We start from the raw sequence: 26,367 nt of genomic DNA, 5'->3' as shown, positions 1-26,367 counted from the left end.
CTTATTTGTACCTACCTGTATTTATATGTTAAAAGTATTGAGTTCATACTGATTTCTCCAATTCCAGTCCAAGGTCCTACTATTCATTCTAGCCTCCCCCCCTTTCCTTAGTCATAACTTCTTTCTCCAACAATGAAAAACAATGATTTGTTATCTTTGGCACATTTACTTATTTGTTTATTTCTAATATGCACATAAAGAATTTCAGAATTGTTAGCCTATACCTATATGAAAAACAAATTTACTAACTGGAGTACAGTACTTAGGCCAACAGCGTTGGCAAATCTTTCTGTAAAGGGCCAGATAGTAACTGTAGGAAACTGGCAAAAAAAAAAAGACAAAGTCTTCCCTCAGATATACACATAGCCACCTCCTCCCTTCCTTCCTTCCTTCCTTCAAGCCGTGCTTAGAAGGCTGTCTTTTCACTGAGGCACCTCCATGGCCTAATGAGATTATAACCCCTCCCTATCCCACCTAGGCCATCCTCATCCCTCTTTCTCTACTTTGTTTCCCCTTGCACTTATCACATTGTATCATACCCTCAGTCCATCCACTCTAATACACATGTTTACACACACACGTTTTTAAATATATACTTTAACATCTCTAAAATGTGACTGTTTCTTACAATCAATAATAGATCATTTACTTGGGGGTTTAAATTATGTCAGCATTTGCAATCAGTAGTGTTCCAGGTTTGATAAAGCAGGATTTGCTTTTGTCTTCTGTTTACTTTATATCTTGCCCTTTTAGAATGCAAAAGGCACAACTCCAGAGTTATTAAAGGGGATGTTCTAACTGCTGTAAACCCCAAATCTCAGTGGATTAACACAACAAGGGTTTATTTTTCTCTTGTGTCATTAAGGGCTGTGTGTTCCATTTGGGGCTTAAGTGTCCTCTGTTGGATCCTGTACCTCCAGCCAGCTTAAAATGCTGAGGGTTGAAGATCGCTTAAGTATATAGGAGCAAGCCTGCTCTCTGTTTCTGTGTTAATCAGATTATGCTAATGGCTATGTTGTTATGGGTTGAATCCTGTCCCCCCAAAAGACATGTTGAAGCTCTGGTACCTGTAACTGTAACCTTGTTTAGAAATAAAGTCTTTGCAGATGTAATCAAGTTAAGATGAAGTCATACAGGGTTAGGGTAAACCCCAAATCCAATGACCAGTAGCCTCATAAGGAGAAACAGGTTTGGAGATACAAAGTCCATGTGATAGGAGAGGCAGAGATTGGAGTTATACAGCCACAAATCATGGAATGCCAAGGATTGCTGGCAACAGAAACTAGAAAAGACAAGGAAGGAGTATTTCCTAAAGCCTTTGGAGGGACCATGACCCTATCAACACCTTAATTTTGGACTTGTAACCTCTAGACCTGTAAAAGAATACATTTCTATTGTTTTAAGCAGCCCAGTTTATAATAATTTGTTACAGCTGCCCTAAGAAACTAATACCCAGCTCCTGATACCAAAATTTGTATCAGTCAGGGTTCTACAGAGAAACAGAGCCCCCAGGTATAGGGGGAAACAGAATATATATTATTCCACACAGGGCCTTAACATCCTCTGTTAGATTCACTATCTCCAGCCAGCTTAAAAAGTGAGATTTGAAAATCACTGAATATCTAGAAATAATAGGAGGATAGATATAAATATAGATACGGATATATCCCCTACTGGTTCTGTTTGTCAGTTTCTTCTGTTTCTATATAATTAATAGAATTGCATACATGTATGTAACATTTATTATATAATCATTTCTAATTTATATATACATTTTTTTGAGATTTATTTAAGGGAAATGGCTCATGTTACTGTGGAGACTGGCAAGTCTGAAATCTGTAGGGCAGGCTGTCAGATGGGAAATTTAGGCAGGAGCTGATGCTGCAGTCTTGAGGAAGAATTTTTCCTTTTGCAGGAAATCTCAGTTTTTGCTTTTAAGGCCTTCAACCAACTGTGGGATGAGGCCCATCCACCTTATTGAGGATAATCTTCTTTACATAAAACCCTCTGATTGCAGACATCAACCACATCTACAATTACATTTATAGCAACACCTAGATTAGTGTTTGATTAAATGACTGGGCACTGTAGCCTAGCCAAGTTGGTATGTCACATATACCAAACTATCACTATAACAAAGTAAATCAAAGTTTATACTACTTGACACACAAAAAATTTGTTTCTCTTTCATGGTAAAATATTGTGCTTGTTGGCGGGAATGGGAACGAGTGCTGGCCTCCACAGGGTCACAGAGCAGATCGGGAACCCATTTAGGAAATCAGAACCCATCTAGAAGTTCCTCCCTTTAGGGCTGTCAGAGAATTGTTTAAAACAGTCCAGGAGGGCTACCCTGGTGGCGCAGTGGTTGAGGGTCCGCCTGCAGATGCAGGGGACACACGGGTTCGTGCCCCAGTCCGGGAAGATCCCACATACCGCCTAGCGGCTGGGTCCGTGGGCCATGGCCGCTGGGCCTGCGCATCCGGAGCCTGTGCTCTGCAATGGGAGAGGCCGCGGCCATGAGAGGCCCGCGTACCACACACACACACACACCAAAAAAAACAGTCCAGGAACTAGAATATATCCCTTTTCTTACATTGGCCAGAACCCAGAAATATGGCTCCCCTTAACTGCAAGGGTGGCTGGGAAATTTAGTCTTTCTGTGATCAAGAGGAAAATGAGATGGTTTGAATGAATAAAAAGCCCTGTGTGCCGCATAGGATTTTTTTTTTTTTTATCCTGCTCTGTTCACTGACATATCCCAAGCATCCAGAATATTATACTCTGAAACATATTTGTCGAAGTCCTAATGAAAAAAGAAACTATCAGTATAAAATAAATAATAAATATAAGAAATTCTAAAGCTTTAACATATTATTTATTAAAATATACTTGAACAACTGAATTCTCCCATTAAAGGATAGAAACAAAGCACAGCTATGTACTTTTTAAGAGCAACACACTTTAATGATAACAACGTAGAAAATAAAGGGATGGGAAGAGATACTGTTCAACTATATTTTTAAAAAATGGAAAGCACAAAGTTTAAAGAGAGTCTCTGTGTTAATGAGAGACAAGTTGCCAGGTAAAGTTAATGGGATGAATCAGGATAAAGAGGAACACTAAGTAATAAGAAGAGCACAATTTATCAAGATGATAACCAGTCATTAACCAATATAAACCAATCTACGTAGCAACTAAATATATAAGGTAAAATACATTAGATTAAAAAAAACAGCTTGATACAAATACAATTATATAATTATAATGGAAACTTCCAATATATCTTTTGTCATGGTTGAAGAGATCTGTAGAGAAACATACATAAAGACACAGATAAATTAACTAAAACCATCAATACCATAAATAACTGGGACTTTAGGTCATTTTCTACATATCAGTGAAGTAAAATAAATCACAGACAATGGCAGAAATTATGAAAGCGAGCTAGCTAGCTAATATGTTCTGGTGAGTGACTCTTTTTATGTACCTCCTTTATTTGCTTCAAAACCATTTCCTTTAGTGCCTCTTTCTAATTAAGTCTCATTATACATAATGATGGACTCTGCACTTCAGCCCTGTTGATACAGTACTGCTACAGGGTGTATTTACCCAGATATAAAGAAGTTCTTGGGAAGTCGGAGTTCTGTGCAGTGAAAAGGGCAATCTCTGGAGACAAAAGACTGGGTTTGAATTCTGACCTTGCCCTCACTAAAGTAATTGAATACCTCTTATAGATGCAAAATGTATCTGGAATCACAAACTTGAGTTCAAATTCACACTATAATTTGCCAGTTATATGATATTAGGCAATTTACTTAACCTCGTGGAGATTCGATGTTCTTATCTCTAGATGAGAAACCATCTCTAGAGATGCAATTCTGTCTGTAACTTCAGTAAGCTTTTACATAGTAGTACAAATATACTTTATCTTCTAGGATCCAAAAATCCTCTGCAATCCCCATTTCAAATAAAGAACTGTATTTATGTTAGAATAGCTAAAAAGCCAATTGAGACACTTTTTGCAAAATAAAGGAAATGTTTCCCCAAAAGAACAAAGAGGGGTTAATTAAGGCAGTGTTAATATAACAGGTTCTGTCACTTCCATTTATCAAATTTCCAAAACATAGGCTAGGAATGGAAAGAGCTTCAAGTGTTACAGGCTTGTTTTGAGTTTTATATATACACAAGTGACAGTGCTTAATGCAGAACTTGCCTAATGGGTGATCAATACTTATTACCTATCTTCTTTCCTTTGATATCTGGGAGTAAAATCAAGTTGATGGAGCTGCATCATTGCTCTCACTGCCACAAATACTGACAATCGTCCATTGGGATTTTCCTACTCAATAAATGTCTTCCTGACGAAGCCAAATGATTTCCTTTCTCACATATATATTATGATTGAAAATGGGGAATTGCTGATTTACAAAATAAGTTGTGATGCTGATAGAAAAATGTCAATAATGTGCTTATACATGTAAGGCACAGGGGATTAAAACATGCCTGGGCAAGCAAAAAGAGAGCAATGGTATTAAACATCCTAATAAATATTTGATAGAAGGACAGAAATTGAGGGAAATGGATAGACTTGGAAGAGGAAGAAGCAAGAAAAGAATAAGGAAATGTAACATTTGCCTCGGGTCTTTGAAATATGCAAGAGAGAAAAGTTGACATGGAAGAGTGTAAATATTTTAGCAAAAGAAAAAAGAAACGCTTGAAATGAGAAATACACAAGACAGTAGATGTTCTGTTTTATCCACTTTGAATGTTTCTGTGAGGGTCAAGCATAAAAAGTACTGAGATGGAATATTAATGCAGTCTAACCTTTAAGCTACCATAGGCCCACGCACAAAGACAGACACACACTGAAGATTTAGTAGATCTCAAACTGAAAGTGCATAAGAATAACCCTGAGAGTTTATTAAATATACAGCTTATAGAATTTGCATTTTTACATGCACTTTGGCTGATTCTAATATAGATGTTTGACAGTCCACAACTGAGAAACACTCTCTAGTTTTTCTGTACTTCATCATTACCCTTAGAGAGGTGGATTTCCAACTAACATTTTCATCTTGTTTCCTGGGTGGGATTATAGATTCAGAACAACTTAGAGAATTGAAAGTCATCTTTTTAGTTATGCAGCAGAACCCACTAAGATTTGAATGAGCACTCTTTATTGAGCAGAACATTCATGGGACTTTTTCTAACCCATGGGTTGTGGTTACAAGAGAAGAAAGAGATGGCAGGCAAACTTGGCACAAGATTCAAAAGAAAAGCGACTTGAAGCATCCCTGAAAGAGAAGGTAATCCAGCCCACAATGCTAAGAAGATACTCAATATCAGCATTCTGAAATTTGGGGAATTATAGCAGCAGATGATGCTGCTGCCTTCCAAAGGTCTGTTAAAATACATGTGTATGGAACAAATAGAGTTCACTTTGAGGGATTTCTGAATGATGATTATTCAATATCAAGCAGAGTTGGAAGAGGAAGGCTGTTTAATGTTAATTCCTGAAGGACTGCTAAAAATTCAATGGTAGAAGATTCTCTACTTGAAAAAGTAGACCAACCAGCAGGAATTAAAGATTATAAGAATAATAGCAAGGTGTTATGTGTGTGTGTGTGTGTGTGTGTGTGTGTGTGTGTACACATATATACATATACACATATATACACACAATATAAAGATGATAAAACAATAAATAAATAATTATAGAAGAATTGCATATAATATGGCATAACAGCTTATACTTAGTTTCTAGAAAAAATATGTCCATTTATAAGCAACACGAATCTAAAATTATCATTGAGTTCTGTAGTAGTTTGTTTTTTGGTTTATGGTTCAAATACAACCAAATAAAACATAACAAATGCATACCTACTATGTACGAGAGATTGTGCTTGTACTTTTAGCAATTAAAATTGTGTTCAGCTGCAAGTAACAGAACACCAATTAAACAATGATTTCAGTAAACTAGGGGTTTTATTTGTCTGAAGTGATGAGAAGTACAGAGGTGTAGGGAGTCTGGGGCTGGTACAGCACTACAAAGTGTCCTTGGAATTTTAGATCTTTAACTTATTCTCATCAACCATGTTAGCATGTGGCTTCCATCTTCATTCTGGCTGCCTCATAACTGCAGGAAGTCTGTGCCATCCAACTCCAGGCTGAAAGGAGGAGGAGGGCACCTAACAAATGGCTAAATCTTTTAATAAATGATTAACTAAGTGCTCCCATAGAAAGCGATTTGCTGAAAGACAACCTAGAAATTGTCTATTCTAATGCTATACAGCAGAACTGTGTCATAGAGCCACCGTAAACGGTACAAGGAAGGCTGAAAACCTGAGTATTTAACCTGAGTACATTAACACTTTGAAAAAATTATGATAGAGTGGAGAACAGATATCAAGTAGGCAAATAGAAATGCCTATAAAATCAGATATGTTATATAATTTAAGCATTTTATAAATCATATGCATTTTATTTCTTAAATAGATGAAGACATTGAGACATATTGAGAGAAAGGTTAAGTAACTTGCCTGAGGTCACATGAGGTTACTAAAGGACAAAATCAGGAATTAAAGCCCATGTAATCAAATGTTAATATCTTTTTCCAGCATATAACATTCGTCCAGGTACCACCAAGCAATATATTCCTTAGAAAGTCAATTACAAAAAAAAAAAACCAATTTGTTCATCATTCGCCAGTCACGTGGTCAATGCCTTTTGATGGTAGAGATTTTGCATTTTTTCATCCTAGACTGAAACCATTTTTAGGGCACAGGCCATGTCTTCAACATTTTTTTTTTTTTTTAAAGAAGATGTTGGGGGTAGCAGTTTATTAATTAATTAATTTATTTTTGCTGTGTTGGGTCTTCGTTTCTGTGTGAGGGCTTTCTCTAGTTGTGGCAAGCGGGGGCCGCTCTTCATCACAGTGCGCAGGCCTCTCACTATCGCGGCCTCTCCTGTTGCAGAGCACAGGCTCCAGACGCGCAGGCTCAGTAGTTGTGGCTCATGGGCCTAGTTGCTCCGCGGCATGTGGGATCCTCCCAGACCAGCACTCGAACCCGTGTCCCCTGCGTTGGCAGGCAGATTCTCAACCACTGCGCCACCAGGGAAGCCCTCTTCAACATTTCTGTATCCCTGATACTTAGTGTTGATTGGTAGAAACAGAGATATCAAGCTGGATAAATCTGGATTTAGAGACTATTTTTTCAGCTTACAGAATCTGGGGGAGAGGGTTTTGTTCTTGTTGTTTTTAATTTTTCTAATACCCACACAAGGCATCATAGAACATGTTCTAGAGTATGCATTTAGCAAATTCTTGCTAAAGGTTTAAATAAATAATTAAAATGTGATTTTGTATGGATGTAAAATCTGTACATGCATATATATATATGTAGAGTAAGAAGAATAGCAGTAAAAAGAGCAGTGCCTATTAGAATTTTGATTCATTTGGTTAAAAGGTCACACAGAGCTGGAAAAATATTAAGTGATAAATTGATAAATTATCAATTATCAATTAATAAAAATATTAATTGATAAACTCGACCTGGGTTTCACTGTGATGAATTTCATTCATTCAATCCAAAAATATTTGTTGAGCACCTACCTTATACCAGCCATTGTCCTAAACATCATGGATACAGTGAATAAAACAGAACGTATTGTTATGGGTGGAATTGTGTCCCCAAGTTTCATGCGTGGAAGTCCTAACCCGCAGTACCTCAGAACGTGACCTCATTTGGAGATGGAGTCTGTAGAGGGGTAATCAAGTTAAAATGAGGTCATCAGGGTGGCCCTAATCCAATATGACTAGTGTCCTTATAAAAAGGGGAAATTTGAACACAGACGTCCACAGAGAGAGAATATCATGTAAAGATGAAGGCAGAGTCGGGGTGATACAACTTTGGCTAAGGAATGCCAAAGATTGCCAGAAAGCCACCAGAGACTCACAGGGGGGCATGGAACAGATTCTCCCTCACAGCCCTCAGAAGAAACTAACCCCTCTGACACCTTGATCTCAGACTTCCAGCCTCCAGAACTCCCTCTGACACCTTGATCTCAGACTTCCAGCCTCCAGAACTGTGAAACCATAAATTTCCACTGTTTACCCCACTTTGGAGTACTTTGTTTTGGCAGCCCTAGCAACTATACACAAGTGAAGCCTCTCCCTCCTGGAACTTTACATTCTAGTCTGGAGCAGGGAGGGAAATAGATAATGTTGCATATAGTAATAAAGTCTAAGGAGTAAAGAAGACTAGGGGGAAGGAGATAAAACATGCCATCTTATGTAACAGGATCTCTGATAAAAGGATATTAGAAGTGAAAGGAGGTAGGGAGAAGAACATTTAAGGGCAGGGGAACAGCCAGTCCATAGCTCCTGGGAAAAAGAGTGCTTCTGGGTTAGAAGAGCTGCCATGAGGTCAGTTGGTTCAATTAGAATAAGGGACAGAGAATGGTAGCAGTATAGTCAGAGATGTAATGGAGGAGCAGATTGTATAGGTCCGTGTTTTATTTTGATGATAACTGGTTTCTATTCTAAGTGACATAGAAAGCCATGGGAGGGACTTTTGAGCAAAGGAATAATGTGATCTGACTTAAAATTTCAAAGGATCTCTCCAGCTGCTGTGTGGGAAGAGGCTGTGGGGAGGGGGGCAGAGTTGGAAGCAGAGAAGTCAAGGAGGAGGCTAATGTGCTAAAAACTTCCAGGTGTGAGATGCAGCTGGTTTGTGCCAGAAAGGTGGTGGAGGAAAAGATGATAGGCAAGTGAAGGGTCGGCTGAAGCATCCCAAATACAACGGGAAGCTTGACAGAGAAATGGAGACCAGATCTATGGAGGATGCTATAGGAAGTTTCTGTTTAAGAAAAGCAGTAAAGGAGAGGGAATTGAATGTTAGTACTGGAAGGAATACATGAAGTTGGTGTCCAGGAGAATTTGGCTTGCTACAGTCATGAAGCCATCCAGAGCAACGGGGTCATCAACCAACACATAATTTATTCCTACTACTCATATCTTTGAGTGACATTTATGGACCCTAGTGAGCTGTGGTCACAATTTAGTCCCTGCAATGAGCAAATGAATTTCATTTTCCCCAGAGAAGGCTCAATTTGAACAAGGGGGGAAATGTCATTATTTTAATCCCTTATGGCTTTGAACCCCTTATCTAGGATTTACATCTATCTATTAATATGAAGAAAAGGAAATTCCTTAAAACAAAAATTCAAACTGATTTGACATCAACTAAGTAAAAATGTTTGGTTTAATAAGAACAAATGCCCATAGCAAGAATAATTCAATAGTTAAGTACTTAAGTAGTTTGAAGTCCCACAAAATCTGTTGAGAATTTCTTTGCACCTAGCTGTTTGCATATATTGTTTAGTAACCATGCAAATTACCTTATTGTATATTCCAATTTTTGCAACAGCAAGAAATGCCCATTTAAAACAAAATTTTTTAAATAAAATAAAATTTAGGGATAACATGACTATATTGAGTTCAGTGTAATTGTATCTAATACTGCAGTATAATAAGCTAATCAGCCTTCTTGATTTTGTAGCAGTAACAAATCTCAGTCTAAAAAATGTGGAGTAGATGTGTATACAAAGCCATTTGTGTCGTGGGTTCAAAGTGTAAGTACTTGAAACCTGGGTTTGAATCCCAGCATTGTTAGTCACAAGTTGAAGGATCTCGTTAACCTCTGTGTGCCTCAGTTTCATCTCTAACATGGGAATAAAAATAGCAACTACTTCATAAAATTGCTGTAGGTTTTTAATGAATTAAGACACGTAAAGTGTATAGATAAACGGCTGCTTACAATAAACCCTCAAAGATTTAAGCTATATTATTATCTTCGTTATTTAAATTTCCTTCTTTTCTATCTCAAGTTGCATTTCATTGGGTTAGAGAAAAGTGTAATCACAGTTCATCCTTGACTCCTGTTCCCTGAGGATAGCGTCACAGTTCTGTAAAGGGGTGTGGTTTACCCAGTGCCCAGGCACCGGTGCAGCTGCAAGAGGTGGTAGATGGGCAAATCCTCTGTGCTCTTGTCTATCCATGCTGGAATCGGCTGAGGTGTCCTCACTACTGTCATGTGTTTAGTCCACAGAGGCCATTGCTGCAGACTGTAGTCTTCCCAACCTCCTAGCTCATGTATGTCAGGCTCTCGGTGATTGTGCCTATCAGGTTCACGGGGAATAAATTGACGTGCCTAGCTGCTACCCACCCTGGCAGATCTGAGGGTCATCTCTCTGGCTCCTCTAGCATCCCATCCTTCAGTGTAAAGCTGAAGTTGGGAGAGCAGTGGACATGGGGTACTCTGGTCTTGCTGCCTCCAGGGACTGTACTTAGCAAGTTCAAGGCAGCCCTGTTTGGGAAGCTGTTTCACTTCCTCTAGTTGGAGCAGTGGGATGGTGAGAAGTGCGTGATTTGGCAGCAGCAGTGTGCATACTTTTTTCTGAAGGCCACTTCCCAGGCCTTTTGGCTTTCCTCCATTTCTTCCCTTCACCTAGAAACTCTTTAATGTATTAATTTGCAGGGGAGCCTGGTTCTTTGTCTATACCATCAAATCTAGTATTTTATATTTCAGTTTCTTCTGAGCCAAGGATTTTGCAACTCACAAACTTTTTTTTTTAATTGCTAAGACCTCCCTCCCCAGAAGCAACAGACAAAAGAATACAGGATAGAAGGAACTACCTGTAACAGAGGTCACATTGAGTAAAACTTCAAAACTCCATGCAGCTATTTAATTTTTCTTTATTTACTCAAATACTCTCTCTGTGCCAGGAACTATAATATAAAGACATACTAAGCATGGCTTTTTTTTATTAAGTTGCTTATAGTCATTTGGGGGAAGATGAGCAGGAAAACAAAGAACTATAATAGAGTGTGATGAACCTACAGTACATAAATATAAAAGATTCCATGAAGGACTGTTTCTATTGGAGACAGTATGTGGGAAAAGATATGCATTCCAGAGCGAGTTGTGTTTAAAAAAAGTGAGTCGTTATGAATGAAGTTCACCAGACTGCACGTGAGCAAGGTGAGGCTTTGGAATTGGAGAAGGAATGTGGAGGTGGGGCTGGAGAAGCAGGATGGGGCTGGATCATTAATGCTTGACTTACATGGCATGCTAGGCAAGGTGGAAAGTTTTCTGTGGGGACAGCGGCATGATTTAATGAAATTACGTGCTTCCCATCTTGGGAAGCAAATTAGCCCATCTTGAGCAAATTAGTACACCTTTCTGAATCTTAGTTTCCTCATCTGTAAAATATTATCTGCCGAAAGGATGCTGTGGGGATGAGTCAGCAGGATGTCATATAGACTCACAAGTCTATCATTTGTAGATGGTAGCTTTGAAGAATAACATTGTAGACTCTTCATTTGCTTTGCTAATGTCTAAGTGATGTAAAATTAGAACTTTATAAATTCATCCATACTCAGCCTTTGACATCCACATAAATTCATCCATACTTAGCTTTTGACATCCACACAGCATTTTGAAAAGGTTATCTCACTAATAGGATGCCCGGCAGAGTGATTATTTTTTATCCACATATCTAGAAAACACACAGAGTTATCAAGACTATAGAAGAGGGTAGTGGGAGGATGAGGGTGAGAACTTCAAAGTACCTGGATTCCACTGGGTTCCCAGCTAATTATAGCCAAAATTAGATAATAGTTTCTTCCATTATTTTAATAAAGATGCTTTCCCTAGTTTTTCTACACTACGAAGAATTCAGCCACTCTGGGGTAAGCCATTATTGGGTGAAGGCTCTACCAGTTTAATTTCCATTTCTTTATTTCTGTTAAATAAAAGAAGCTTACATTAGTCCTATGTTATTAACTACTTAATAGATTTAGGAAGCAGGTAGCAAAAGAAGAATTGTTCTTTGCGTTTAAATGAACCAAATAATACCCTCAGCTGGTTATGCATTTAGGGGGAAAGAAATTGCTACATTTTAAGTCTGCAGAAGTAATACATTAATCCATTAGTGAGCCCAAGTGTGTTGTCTGTTGTGCTCATTATCGAGCATTCCCAGGTGTTCAGGGGTTTTTGAGTCTAAATTGTCGTGACTTTTAAACTTGGTAATAGAAATATCCAGCATAAGTATCATAAGCTATGAAACTATTCCCATACCAATGCTTTTTACAAAAAAAAGTACAGCATTAAATATTAAACTAAGATGTTCCCCAATATTGGAATGTGTTAACTTGTCAGAATGAAGCTAAGAAACAAAATTAGTAATAGAAACCGTAGGGTTGCCAAGTTTTCTTCCCAGTTGCCTGATTTTAGGTATCATTTTAAGAGCATAATACCAAATATTAGGCACCGTGAGTATGTGCATTTAAACAAATAAATCAATTGATTTCTTCAGATACTCATTATCCATCTATTTGTGGATTCAGTCAACAAAAATGCTTTGAGCATTTACTGCCTGCTAGATAGGGCACATAGTCTGGAAGGAGGCGAGACTGCCAGACAAATGACCACAAGATAGAATTGAAAGAGCAAAGTGTTATTAGAAAGGGCACCTCTTGGGGAATTGTTTGAGCTGAGTCTGAAAAGAGCAAGATAAAGCAGTTCTTTCAAAGATCAGGAGCTCTAAAAATCATGTTGTATTGAAGCACTTTCTTTCATTCCACGAATGGAGCTGAGTTTGTGTATGGAACAGAGGCAGAGGGTGAGCACAGGAGTGAACATGGCTGCCATGGATGGCTGTGGATAAAAGCCTCGTTGAGGCTTTTCTCTGCAACCTTAGTGGCTACCAGTGCTTCCCTCTTCTCCCAAAGAACACTAAAATAAGAACTTCTTGGGCTTCCCTGGTGGCACAGGGGTTGAGAGTCCGCCTGCCGATGCAGGGGACACGGGTTCATGCCCCAGTCCGGGAAGATCCCACATGCAGCGGAGCGGCTGGGCCCGTGAGCCACGGCCACTGAGCCTGCGCGTCCGGAGCCTGTGCTCCACCAACGGGAGAGGCCACAGCAATGAGAGGCCCGCGTACCGCAAAAAAAAAAAAGAACTTCTTATATAAGTAGTCACTTGCCTGAACATCTCAGTTCATTGAGGTGATAGAAGAGAAAAAGAAAAGACTTTTCCTCTTTCTTTTCTTTTTTTTTTTTTTTTGTTCCCTGCAGGTGATTCACAATTCAGTGAGGAATAAACTATGTAACTCGAAATATAGTTTGTGTGTGTGTTTTAATGGAAGCCTATTGAAAGTGTCCAGAAAATCTGGAAGACTAAGGTAGAAAATCTCGCCTGAGAGAAAGCATTATAGTTTATAAGCATGATTTACTTTTTAAAAAAATCTCACAATGGTATACCTCATTGAGAAAGAAAATTGGTGGGGTTATGAAAAAGATTCAATAAACATTTACTTTCCATCTGCTACTTGAAAGGCAGAAGGGGAAGTGAAGGAGGGGCAGGCAAAAGATCCTAGTTTTCCTAATTAGTGATGGTATAGGTATATCTATATTGGTTATATTTCAGTGCACAATAATCCTGCTCCTAAATACAGATCCCATTATCATTCATAGAAAAACAGAGCAGGTAATGTTATTTCAGGCTTTCAGAGATGGCTTCAGGAGGAAGTGGTCCTTGAAAGACAGACTGAGTTTGTAGGAGGAAGACTTGAGAGTCCATCAGGAAAGATATTCAAGGCTAGTGTAATGGCTGGAATAAAAACATGAGATGTGTGGGTATGGGCCTATTTGAGGGAAGTGCTGGTAGAACAGAAGCTTTAGAGAGTTAGGAAAAATGGGTGACTTCTTTCTCATATTTTAAGTGATTTCCTACAGAAAAACTTTAAATAGCCAGCTACCTTCTGCATTTGAAGAACTATTTGTCATGCAATATATTTTTCCATACAAATAAATATCTTTACGTAAAATAAAATAGAGCAAAGCCAGTGGCAGTGACAATGGACAAGCCTACCATTCAGAGGCCAACCTAAAGAGTGGTTACCAAAAGCAAAGTACAAAAGTGCCAGGTCTGTCTTGTGTTGTCTTGTCCCACATCATTTCTTGATGGCATCAGGCATCACTTAAGAATAAGCTTCCAACACACAGGCTTGTTTTGGGTCTTAGCTCTGACACAGTTAGCCCAGCCTATCATAAGTTGCACTTTCTCGGCCACTAATCAGTTTTCCTGAGTCCTAACCTAAAAGGACCTCTTCCTGATTATGACCTTAACTTGCCTCCTAGTTTGAATTATCTTTGCTGTTTCCTCGGTGTGGACTTGCTCTTTTCTTTACTTCATCATGAATGAGGCTTTTTGCCAGCTCCATTACTTCCCTGCATTTGGGTGTTGCAGATCAATACCTTGGGCAGTTGGTTCAGGACCAAGAATCTTCGACCTCTTGGCTAATCATTCTCTTTGGTCCCTCTATTTTTGGCAGATGGGAAGCAGAAGATACCTTTGTTGGGATCTCCATGCTACCAAAGCTGTCATCTGTTGGGAGGTGGGAGTTAGGTTTCTTTGCTCTTTGCTTAGGAGAGTTCATTTCAGAGCAATGTTTCTTAAAATGTGTCCATCATTTTCTGAATTAGTATTCATCATGAAGCTATTGCAATTTTGAATTCAGGAATATAATGAAAAGCATAGTGCTAAAACAACTGGTTAACAAAAGCTTTAATTAATTAGCATATCAACTGCAAACACATATAATGCTGATTGCCATATACTTCTTTCTTTCTTTTCTTTTACTTTTTTGAGTAGACATTCCCCTATTTTATTATAATCCTTACATCTTCCAACCTTAATCTCTTCTGTATGTCTTCATTGATAATAAAATGGATTGAAGTTGAAAAGTTACAATCTGTAAAAGTGTACAAAACAAATATTTCAAAGATTGCTTGAATGGTTTGACAGTATTAAGAAGTAACCCCTTAAATAGCATATATAATAATATTTTAATTACCATGGAAAATTGAATACTTTTTCCTGATAATTGACCACTTGTTCACATGAATCCTAAATTACATACAAAAATTATGTGACAATGGTATACATGTGTTGGACACTTTCAGATAATAATCTGGTGATTTTTGGACTCCAGAATTGTAGTCTCATGTAAGTAGTAATTAAATGTAGTACTTTGATATGGGGGGTGTTCTAGAAACATTTATGGATATTGTTTTTTCAATATCGAAAGAGTTGCACCCAGAGGTGTAATGTTCATTGGAATCCTCAGAAACTGAGGTGATGGAAAACAGCCTGGATGTGCTCTGAAGGAATTCAAAATATCACATGCAGTGGGCAAAGGGGCTGACTCAGATGGCATTTCATTCATTCAATAAATATTTATTGAGCATCAACAAAATGTCAGATTTTGATAGGCTAGAGTGATAAATCAGTGAGCAAGAGAAATAATGACCCTTCACTCCTGGGATTTGAGATAGTTTTCCACCCTCAGAATATAGGCATCTATAAATACGGCCTTTAGTTTTTCACAACGCTTATTTTCTTCAGCTATTAAATGGGGGTCAGTAGCACTACTTTACAGGCTAATTTTTTTTTTTTTTTTTTTTTTTTTTTTGCGGTACGCGGGCCTCTTGCTGCTGTGGCCTCTCCCATCGCGGAGCACAGGCTCCGGACATGCAGGCTCAGCGGCCATGGCTCACAGGCCCAGCCGCTCCGCGGCATGTGGGATCTTCCCGGACCGGGGCACGAACCCGTGTCCCCTGCATCGGCAGGCAGACTCTCAACCACTGAGCCACCAGGAAAGCCCCAGGCTAATTTTTAAAGTTATATAAAATAATGTGTGTGGGAGTTGCCAGTGAGAAAATATGAGAAGTTGATAAAATATGACAAGAGCTGGGGAATTTCAAGAACAAAAACCCCTAGTGCATTCACCTGTACATATTTGCTATCATCGATTATATAACCAAAATAGCAGTATTTTTTGAATGAAGAATTCTTCTATATAATGATAATTCTTATTTAATTCTTGAATCAATAATTGTGAACATGAAATCATTTTAAGTCTAATGTTCTAAGCTGTTTTCACTGGAAAATTCTACAAGCCATTTAGGCAAGATTCATCCTTGAAGAGCAACTTAAACAAAGAGTCACTCATAAACCTCAGTTGTAACTCTGATTTGTTATTTGATTTCACGGAGCGGAATGCCCATCTTGAGTTTGCGCTGCACGAACGTGTGGCCGTCTCCATGGCTGCTTGCTTCTCCTCCTTTGATACAAACGAATATTTTTATTTAGAGGATGAGAGGGGAGTGTGAAATAGAAGTGTCTCTGTGCAAGAGGAATCCGTAACAGAGCTTTTGAGAAGAAAAATTAAGAGGTCATGTTTCATTACAAGGCCCGTGGAAGGGAGAATGGGGCTATGTGCTCTTCTGGAAAAGTGGTTTTACTTCTCCATGATTGATGACCTGTCTGGTGTGAGGCTGGTCACAGTATTAATGTCAGGACTTACTCTCAACAGTAGAAAAAGCTGTCAGTTCTGATATGATAGAAGTAAGAGTGGGATTGGGATTATAGAGCTGAAGTGGCCACAGAGAGTCCTCTGACTTAGGCCCATGAGGCAAGGTGATTTCGTGTAAAATTGACTTTAAACTTATTTTACATGTACAGAGAGAAGACCAGAAAGAACTAGAATAAAAATTTAACAGGAATTAGTTTCAAAATATAATAAGAAATGTATCATTTTCATTAATATGATGTTTTACTGTCCAAATTTTATTCATAAACATGTAGAAATTTTGGACTTCCCTGGTGGCACAGTGGTTAAGAATCCGCCTGCCAACGCAGGGGACACAGGTTCGAGCCCTGGTCTGGGAAGATCCCACATGCCGCGGAGCAACTAAGCCCGTGTGCCACGACTACTGAGTCTGTGCTCTAGAGCCCGCGAGCCACAACTACTGAGCCTGTGTGCCACAACTACTGAAGCCCATGGGCCTAGAGCCCGTACTCCACAACAAGAGAAGCCACCACAATGAGAAGCCCATGCACCGCAAGGAAGAGTAGCCCCCGCTCACTGCAACTAGAGAAAGCTCATGTGCAGCGATGAAGACACAACACAGCCAAAAATAAATTTTTTAAAAGAAATTTTTTTTAATGTAGAAATTTTAAGATCAAATATATATGTGTGCTGATAAAAATAAAATTACCTGTTTAACAAGGTAGCATGATTTAATGGAGAGAGCATGGAGGTTAGAATCTAACCTGCATTCATATCCAAACTCTTGCACTGAGTAGCTGGAAAAAGGATAATCTGATAATAGCCCTCTCCTTTTAGGACAACATGATAGAATGGAATGCAATGCCTGGAAAGGGCCTCTCCTTCCTCACCCTGCAGGAGTGAGCTCACACTCTTGCCAGCTCTCCTTCCCTCCCTGTTGCGGGACTGACCCAAAAGGCCTGAGAGATTCACGTCTGGCTGTTCTTGGCTCCCAGTTGTCACGTTGTCTTAGTGACTGCCAAGTGTCACTTCCCTCTGGTGAACAGTTATATGCTCTGGGAGCCTGTGGTGAGCCCTATTCCCCCATCCTGTGACACCTTAATCTTTTTGAAAGGTATATATTCTGAGAATCCCGTGGATTGCTTCTAGACTCTAGCTTCCCTCAGCATCACAGCCAGGTCCACCCTCAGCCCTTACCCTCCTAATCAGAAACCTTAGAGTCTATCCCAGCCTCTCCTAGTTTACCTGTCTTGTTATAGTAAACTGGGACATACATGACAGTGCCTTGACGTGTGACATCTCATCACCTTGTCCATGATCTTCTCCAGGAGCAAGCAAAATACAGTGACCCACTGGTGAAGCATGACACAGTTACATCTCTTTACAGCGATTCTAGAAACTACTAGAGAATGATAAGCACAGGTGTCAGGAGTCAGCAGATGTTCAAGACCCAGCTTACCATCTTCATAAATCCGATTTAGTCTTCTTAGTTGTGATGGACTACCTCATCCTAAAGCGTCACCACTGGAAAGTCATTTGACATGGATCTGAGGGTAGAATCTACAGAGTGACAGATTTCAGTTCAGTGATTACGATAAACCATTTATAAAATGACATATTTTATAGTTGAGTGGCTAGTTTCCTCCACATTTATATGGGACCTATTTCCCAGCACGGGTACTATGATAGATTACTACCACAGAGTGCTTCATAACAAGGTGGTAGCTTACATCAAGTTGGGAAATACTCCACCGGGGGAGTCTTGGCACACATATGAAGACCTTTAGGGATTCTTGCAGTGGAGAAGCCTGTTGAACTTTAAGCGACTATTCTAACTTTTTAAAACACAGAACAATATTTTCATATAATATGTTTTTCCACATCCCCTGGAATAAGGGCTTAAGTCACCCCATTTGGAACTACTCTATGATAGAACTACCTGTTCAGTTACTTTTAATATAAGAGTGACACTGAAACTCACATTCATGTTGCATCGTCCCGGTGCTGCATTACAGGGGTTCCTCATCACAGGCTGGACAACTTGTCTCATCTCGCCCTGAGATTGGAATCAAGTCAAGGATTGCTTTTGGTTGCTTTTCCTCATTCTGCCCAGATTGAGGGAACTGTTTGTAGCCCCTGGTTGTCTGTCTGTCAACATATAAATAAGAAGCTTTGAGGGACTTCCCTGGCAGTGGGAAGATTCCACTGGTTAAGATTCCACTTTTCCACTGCAGGGGGCATAGGTTCGATCCCTGGTTGGGGAACTAAGATCCCACATGCCGCGTGGCCAAAAAAAAAGATTTATGGACATGTTGGAAACATGTGGGCCTTGAATTTCCCGGAGTTTTTGACTTTATAGCATGTTAAGTTTGTCTCCTTGGTCACTTCCGTAGCCCTCAAATCTTAAGCACGTTTCGGGCAGAGCTGCTGGCATTTGTTAAGTGTGTTGCCAATTTGAAGATTATTTGGTTCAATGGCTGGCACACATTCAGGCACAACTCCGCACATCCCTTGCCATATGTACAAACAAATAACTTCAATTAGGCAAGGCTCGTTATGAAGAAATCTCCCTAGGAACCAATGAAAAGATGTTAATGATTTGCCAGTTTGGTTCCTTGGAGAGAGGGAATCCCTCTCTACCTAGCTTATATTGGGCACTTCATCAATAAACCAGCGGTGAGCAAATAAATAAGTAGTGCTTCTACAGTGCCTGAGGATACTTGAAAACAATTTGTTCTCTTAAGTGGATTAAATAACTCCTCCCTGAACGTCTTATTAACTGATGATTTTGTAAAAATTAGCTTTTTCTTCATAAGGAGGGCATAAGTAAACCCTGAGAATGACTGGTGGCTGAAAGTCGAGAAGCTTAGGCTCAGTTGTGTTTCTACTACTTATCAGCAGTGTAGTTTTGGGAAAGTTTGTTTACCTCTGTTCCTCATCTGTAAAATGAGGATCATGACAGTCTTATAAGTTTCTGTGAGTTAATACTTGAAGCAGTTCCTGGCATGTAGTAAGTGCTCAGTATATCTTAGCCACTACTGTATAATCAAAGGGTGCAGTATTCCCAAAGAACTGCAATTTTTTCGTATAAAAGTTCATCAGGCTCTAAAAGAAATGGGAATTATACATTCTAATACATGCCATAGGGAAGAACATAGGAAACTGTTTTTCTTGAAGTTATTTGCCTCCTCCTTCATCCCAATATCTGCACAGTTCTTGGCGCCTGGTTTGTTGAGTGAATGAATAAATGAGTAATTAATTGATTCATTCTTATCACATTCCTCTTGATGTTTTCGTGCAGACCTGAATATCCCCAGGAACGCTGTTTGCTTTAAGAATTAGCCAGTGAAGGGTTATGAGAAGTATTGTGGTTTCTGTTCTGTGTGACTCAGTTGACAAAATTAATTGCTTTTCTGTCATGCAATTTCATGGATTTTCATCAATCCTTTTGTCTGTTAACAAATCCTGTCAGTATCTTTAAACCTGCAATAATGATCAGTGTTTAGCATTTTAATAAAAGAATGGAAATGTGTGTGTGTGTGTGTGTGTGTGTGTGTGTGTGTGTGTGTGGTGAGAGAGAGAGAGAAAGAGGGAAATTTTAAATAAGGTCTTTTTATTTGTATGTTTCAGTAGTGTCAGTCTTCATGAATGTTATTATAAAAAGTAAATAATTTCTCTATAAAATCTAAGAATATAATGCCATGTTGCTTGACAGTATTTCTGAGAACTACTACTCTAATAATTAGATGTAACTTTTCTGCTGTGTTAAGAGTAGACAGATTTCCTTTCTCTTAAGACATCTACTTACACCGTTTAGTGTTTGAATAATTTTAAAATTCTGATGTCTGTTCCTTTTACTGGTTATGAATTCATTCTGGTTTAAAGTGTTTAGAGTGCCCTCAAATTTATCAAACTTGCCACTCATTTCTTCATGCAATTTCCAGACTTACAAAGCCTGATTGCCCATATCTCCTGTCTCATATAGAGATGGACCCACCAAGGTTGTGGGAAGAATGAAGAGTGACCATTGGTTATACTTGCCAGCAAAACAGACTACAGCCAGCCATTTCTGAGCCATCTCAGTTCTACTAGAAAGTTCTTTTTTTTACATTGAAGTATAGTTGATTTAACAGTGTCGTATTAGTTTCTGGTATACAGCAGTGACTCAGTTATATATATATATATATATATATATATATATATATATATATATATACATACACATATTCTTTTTCATATTCTTTTCCATTATGGTTTATTAGAGGACATTGAATATAGTTCCCTGCGCTATATAGTAGGAGCTTGTTGTTTATCTGTTTTATGTGTAGTAGTTTGTACCTGCTAATCCCAGACTCCTACTGTATCCCTTTGGTCCCTTTCCCCTTTGGTAACCATAAATTTGTTTTCTATGTGTGAGTCTCTTTTTGTTTCATAAATAAGTTCATTTGTGTCATAGTTTAGATTCCACATATAAGTGGTATCATATGGTATTTGTCTTTCTCTTTCTGACTTATTTCACTTAGTATGATAATTTCTAGGTCCATCCATGTTGCTGCAGTTGGCATTATTCTTTTTTAAGGCTGAATAATATTCCATTGTACCACATCAATTTTATTTTATTTTATTTTTTAGTTTTATTGGAATATAGTTGATTTACAATACTGTTTCAAGTGTACAGCAAAGTGATTCGGTTATACATATACATATATTCATTCTTTTTCAGATTCTTTTCTCATATAAGTTATCGCAGAATATTGAGTAGAGTTCCCTGTGGTATACAGTAGGTCCTTGCTGGTTATCTATCTTATATATTCTACCAGAAACTTCTTGTTCAACCAGACTAGGGCTAATGGCTGTTCTGGCTGTAGGCAGAAGGTTTTTTTTATTCCCAATCTTTTTTTTTTTTCTTTTAGTCTCATGATAGGTAATCTCACTCACATCCCTGCTTTAAAATAGCACAACTCCAGTCTCTCCCTAGTGTCCTAAGTGCACACAATCATGAAGATTTTTTTCACACAAGAACCCAAACATGGTCTAGCCAACTTTTCTACAATCTCCATTCAAAAAGCACGTTCTCCTCCTCCCAGGACAAGCTTTTAAGGATTCTTGGCCACTCTATCCAATGCACATTTTCTCATTTTCCATTATAGCGCTATCACAAAGAATTTTCAAAGCTTTCTCTCTGTGGGCTCCCACTGATTTCTGAATTACTTGCGAACAAAAATCTTGTCTTTTTATGAAAGTGTGCTAGATAGCTATCATAGTATATATTAAGCAGGTAAAAAATGCCATGGAAAGGAAGAAATGCATCTACTTTTAAAAAACATCATTACCATAGTTCTTTATATGAGATATTTCTCAATTAAAATAATTCCTAATAACTTAAAAACTGAACTATTTACAGGCAGATTCATAGATACGTAAAGTAGATTAGAGGTTGCCCGGAACAGAGCAGGGAGGGGAAGATGGGAAATTATTTCTTAGTGGGTAGAGTTTCTCTTCGGAGTGATAGAAAAGTTTGGGAAATATATTGGTCATGGTTACACAACATTTTCAATGTAATTAATACCACTGAATTGTACACTTAAAATTTGTCAAAATGACAAGGTTTATGTTATATATATTTTACCACAATAGAATTTAAAGATGAGTTATTTGCAAATAAGAAAGGCATTGAAATATTCAAGATAACTAAATGCATATTTTTTAAAAAGAAAATCTTTCCTAAATAGAGAAGTCATAAAAGGGAGCCCAGAAATTAGTCTTGGAAATAAACATGATCTTAGGAATACTGGTTTTGTTTTTCATTTATTCTCATTTAAGAAACATATTACTACAACAGAAATCATCATTAAATAATGCAATGAATTTTAAAAGTGAATAACTGAATGATTAAAAGAAAGCACCATTTAAATAAACAAATCTCCAAAGTTGAATGGCTGGATATAGCAGGGTCCGGTTTATCCCTCTGTTGATCACAGACATTAGGTGGTCAAAATGGTACACTGTCCATAGGAACATAGAACAGACATGGACACCTCTACCATTTGTTTTTGATAGGAAGTGCTATCAAGTTTAACGGTCGTAGGACCAAAGGGTCAGATAGACTGGATTTATGCCCTGGGTCTTCCTCATGTAAGATTTTTAGTCTCAATGAAGCACAGTTTCTTCATCTAACAAATAAATGGGAAAAGATCCAACATCATTTCTTTTTTGTGAAAGTGAAGAGTGCCTGGTGAAAGCCTGTCATGCAGAAGTCCTTTACCTACATATTATTAACATAAAGGTTCAAATAAGTTTAATGTTAAACAAGTAGTTATTCTACATAAAATATAATGAGTTCTGAAAATAACTTTAGTTCCAGATATGCTTTATATGAAGTTTTTTTTTCTTCCTCCCTCCCTCCCTTCCTTCCTTTTTTTTTTTTTTTTTTTTCTTTCTTTCCTTTTTTATTGGCTAAATTTATACTTAGCATACTTGGCAATATTATCCCATCTAAATTCCTGGCTACTGGGAAATACCAGTCAGTGTTCAAATCACCCCTAATTGTGGGCAAACTAAATTATCTTTCGCAAGCAAATATGGTGTTACAGTTGAGACACAGTCCTTGCCTTGAAAGGCCAATCTTATAAGCACTGATTTCTGTGTGGAATTTTTTCTAACCTTTTTTTCTTTTTCTGTTTTCCTTTCTTATATGCTGACTTCGGTGTAGCAGACCACTTGGGGATTGAATTCATGGGTAAGACTAAACAATTTTCTCCTTAAATATCTGGAAAATGCTAAGTTTGATAATGTATATAGTGTTCTTCCCCATCTGATTATAATTGAAATGTCTCACTGTCAGGTACTATTAGTAGTAAAAAATGTTTTTGTCGATTTTTCACTAAGTAATGGCTCAAAATGAAAGACTTAACTACTTATTGGGAAGGCAATTTAATGTTAAGTGCATCTTTGGAACCTTACAGAAGCTGAATTTGGCTCCTGGATTTGATTGTTTGCTCTAATTCTCAATTTTCTTATCTGTAAAGAGGGATAACGATAGTTCCTATTTTATTGCACATATAAATTGCTTAGCACAATGTCTGCAAGATGACAAACACTCAATAAATGGTAGAAAATAATGGTGATGGTTTAAAAATATCAGTTTTTGTTATTTTCTGCTCTATTTTTTTTTCCTTTTGCATGATGACTACTTTGGATATATTTTGGTTAATCTTAATTTTGGAGTATGGGCTCTATAAATGTTTTCATTTACAAAGTGGAAATATTTATTTTGAAAGTATTTGTAGTGAATGGTGTGTTTTTAAAAGGATTAGAATACCTTCCACAGTAATTATTTTCTATACTCATAGATAATGACATTAAGAATTGGACATACTTTTCTGAGTCTATATTATAAGTAAATGAAAAGAAAAAGCATTCCATAGGATTGATAGGCATCATGGTACTAAAATAGAAAGATGCTCAGGAGTTAAAGTTAGTGAAACTGAGGACCCAAATTTGAATCCAAATTTGGTTCTCCTTGCTCAGCTTTTGTTGAACTTCAGGTTTTTCTCTTATATGATATAGATGTGAATACTTGCTTTATACCTGCATATGTTCTCTGTGATAATACTGACAAATTTGCTTGTTTTCATTTATCCATTAATTCAGCAAATATTTATCAGTTGCTCACTCTAAGCAAAGAAAAAAATGCAACATGCTACAGATAAAATAGTGAGCAAAAATGGACCATAAAAGCTGGTTTGAGGGAGCTTACAGTCTAGGAATCTTTCAGATGATAATTAGGTAATAAAACTGATAAATATAAAATTTAAAGCTTCTTAAGACCTATTTGAGGCAAGATGATATTAGCTTGGACTCCTGTGTTAATGGAAGGTGTGAGAGGAAAAACTGACAGATATTGGGGACGTGATAGCAACCAGTATTTGAGAGGAATTGATGTTGAAGGTTAGAAAAGGGAGACTTTCAAGGATGACTGCAGGGCTTAATAGTTTGCATGTTTAGATAAAATGTGGGCCCATTTTCTGAAAAAGAAGACTGGAAGAAGAACATATTTATGGGAGATGTTTTACTAGATTAGGTTTGGAAATTTTGAGTTCTGGGTGCCTTTGATATATCTGAGAGAAGATGTTAAGTTGATAGTTATATTTCTGGAAGTTTTGAGGGTTAATTAGAGATTAGTGATGACATACTTATATTAAAATTGATCTTCCTGTTGTGTGATATTACTAATTAGTGCTCTATTATCTAGGTATTTGATCATAGAAAAAGCAGACAGCTCAATTTCGGCAGATTTGGGGTTTTGGTAGATAGATGTGATGAAAACTCATGAGGACAATGAAATTCAAGGTAATATTGAAATGAAGCATTAAGGAATATAAGGTAGATGCGTAACGAGATGAATAGGGATTGGCTAATCTGAATGGAATTAATGAGTAGTCACCATGGGAGTCCTCAAACGAGTTGTTGGCGTGAAGAGGAGGTTGTAGTCATATGAACCAAGAATTGCAGAAAACCATGGGCATGGTCATGTGGTAGAGTATAAATTGTTGAGAAGGACATGTGGTTTGTACTTTCCTTATTTACTGATGATGGTGGGGATTAGCAGCATGGAAGTTGAGCATCAACAGTCATTTGAGGATAGCAGGTACTTAGCCTAATCAGTAGAGAAATTTGCTCCACCAGACTGTGGTGATTGCTGGCTCAGAGAATAGAGGCTCCAGAAGTTATGTAGTAGAATGACTGTAGATATAAGAAACACTGCCTGGTGGTGTGTGGGACTGGGATAGCATCAAACCCCACAAATGGTATGGCCACGGTTATAGTAAACTAAACTTGCTACATAAATAATAATTATCACTGTTGAAAGAAATGGATGAGTTATCATCCTATTGGGCTTTCCCTGAGGATTTTCAGTGCCACTTATACCTTATAGTATAACAATTTGCTATGGAATCAAGATATGTATTAAGAGGTCTGTTTTAAAATATTTAAAATAATTTAGTTACCAGTAGGGGAAAAATAAGAAGTTATTGTGTAATTCATCTATATGAAACTCAAGCCTAACTGATGTTATAATGAGTCTTATAAAAGGTGAAGTCAAATTATAGCTATAAAGCTTTACAGGGAATGGATTCTCAATATGTGAATCCAGCAGTAGAGTTTGCCTTGGAGAGAAGGGGTTGGGCAAGGTCAGAGTCAAAGGGAGTACTTAGTATGCATAGAGAATGGCAAAGGATGAAGGAGTATTTGGAATGATAAATAGGTTTATAGACTTAATGAATAAACTGTTTTCACTGGCCTCACTAATTCTAGACCCACAGCTTGCTCTAACTGAATGTATAATATTCTGTTTCTTGCTTTGGGAATAAATATTTTCAGATTTAACTTGTAATTTTAGAATCCATATGGGTAAAATTTGTTCCATGGGAGATGATATCATCACAATAATATGGTATCTCTAGGTATAAATGAAGCTGGGAAGCAGAAATGTAGGCATATTCTCTATAAATTTAATTATGTCAGTTTATTGGTGTGCATACAAGTATTCAATGCCAGTTCTGTGTTAATGAATTTCAGAATACCTTTCTTCTCAACTTTCATCATTCTTGCTTTGGGCAATGTTAATTTCATGTTTCCTTGACTTGATCACAAGGTGATGATCTGAAGCACACGTGTCTTTTCCCCAAGTCTTTTTATTCCCAATGGCCATGTCATGTGTGCACTCCTACTGCTCAGACTCAAAACATAAACACATCAGAAAGTTCAACAAATTCTTATTTATAGCAGAGAACTTCAAATCATATACTGCAAGAATCCTACTATTATTTAATCAACATATACTTATCACACTTACTATATGCCATATGTATAAGATATTGAACATGCAGATATATAATCCACATTCCCTTAATGACTAAAGGTTCTGAAATTAAAGGTAGAGAAAGC

At 37.7% G+C, this 26,367-nt stretch overlaps 1 protein-coding gene across 2 annotated transcripts in view; it reads left to right on the top strand.

Moving 5' to 3' along the window:
* NRG3 (neuregulin 3) overlaps window positions 1-26,367 on the top strand; it is a 1,063,293-nt gene that overhangs the window by 906,926 nt on the left and 130,000 nt on the right. For both annotated transcript variants that reach the window (XM_033842029.2, XM_033842028.2), the window contains exon 4: window positions 23,129-23,155. In XM_033842029.2, coding sequence (XP_033697920.1) covers window positions 23,129-23,155 — 27 coding nt within the window. The remainder of the gene's footprint in view (window positions 1-23,128; window positions 23,156-26,367) is intronic.

Source organism: Tursiops truncatus, chromosome 16, assembly GCF_011762595.2.
Source record: "Tursiops truncatus isolate mTurTru1 chromosome 16, mTurTru1.mat.Y, whole genome shotgun sequence".
NCBI lineage: Eukaryota > Metazoa > Chordata > Mammalia > Artiodactyla > Delphinidae > Tursiops > Tursiops truncatus.
The sequence above is the reverse complement of the archived record's forward strand: the minus strand, read 5'-3'. Positions and strand labels throughout refer to the sequence as shown.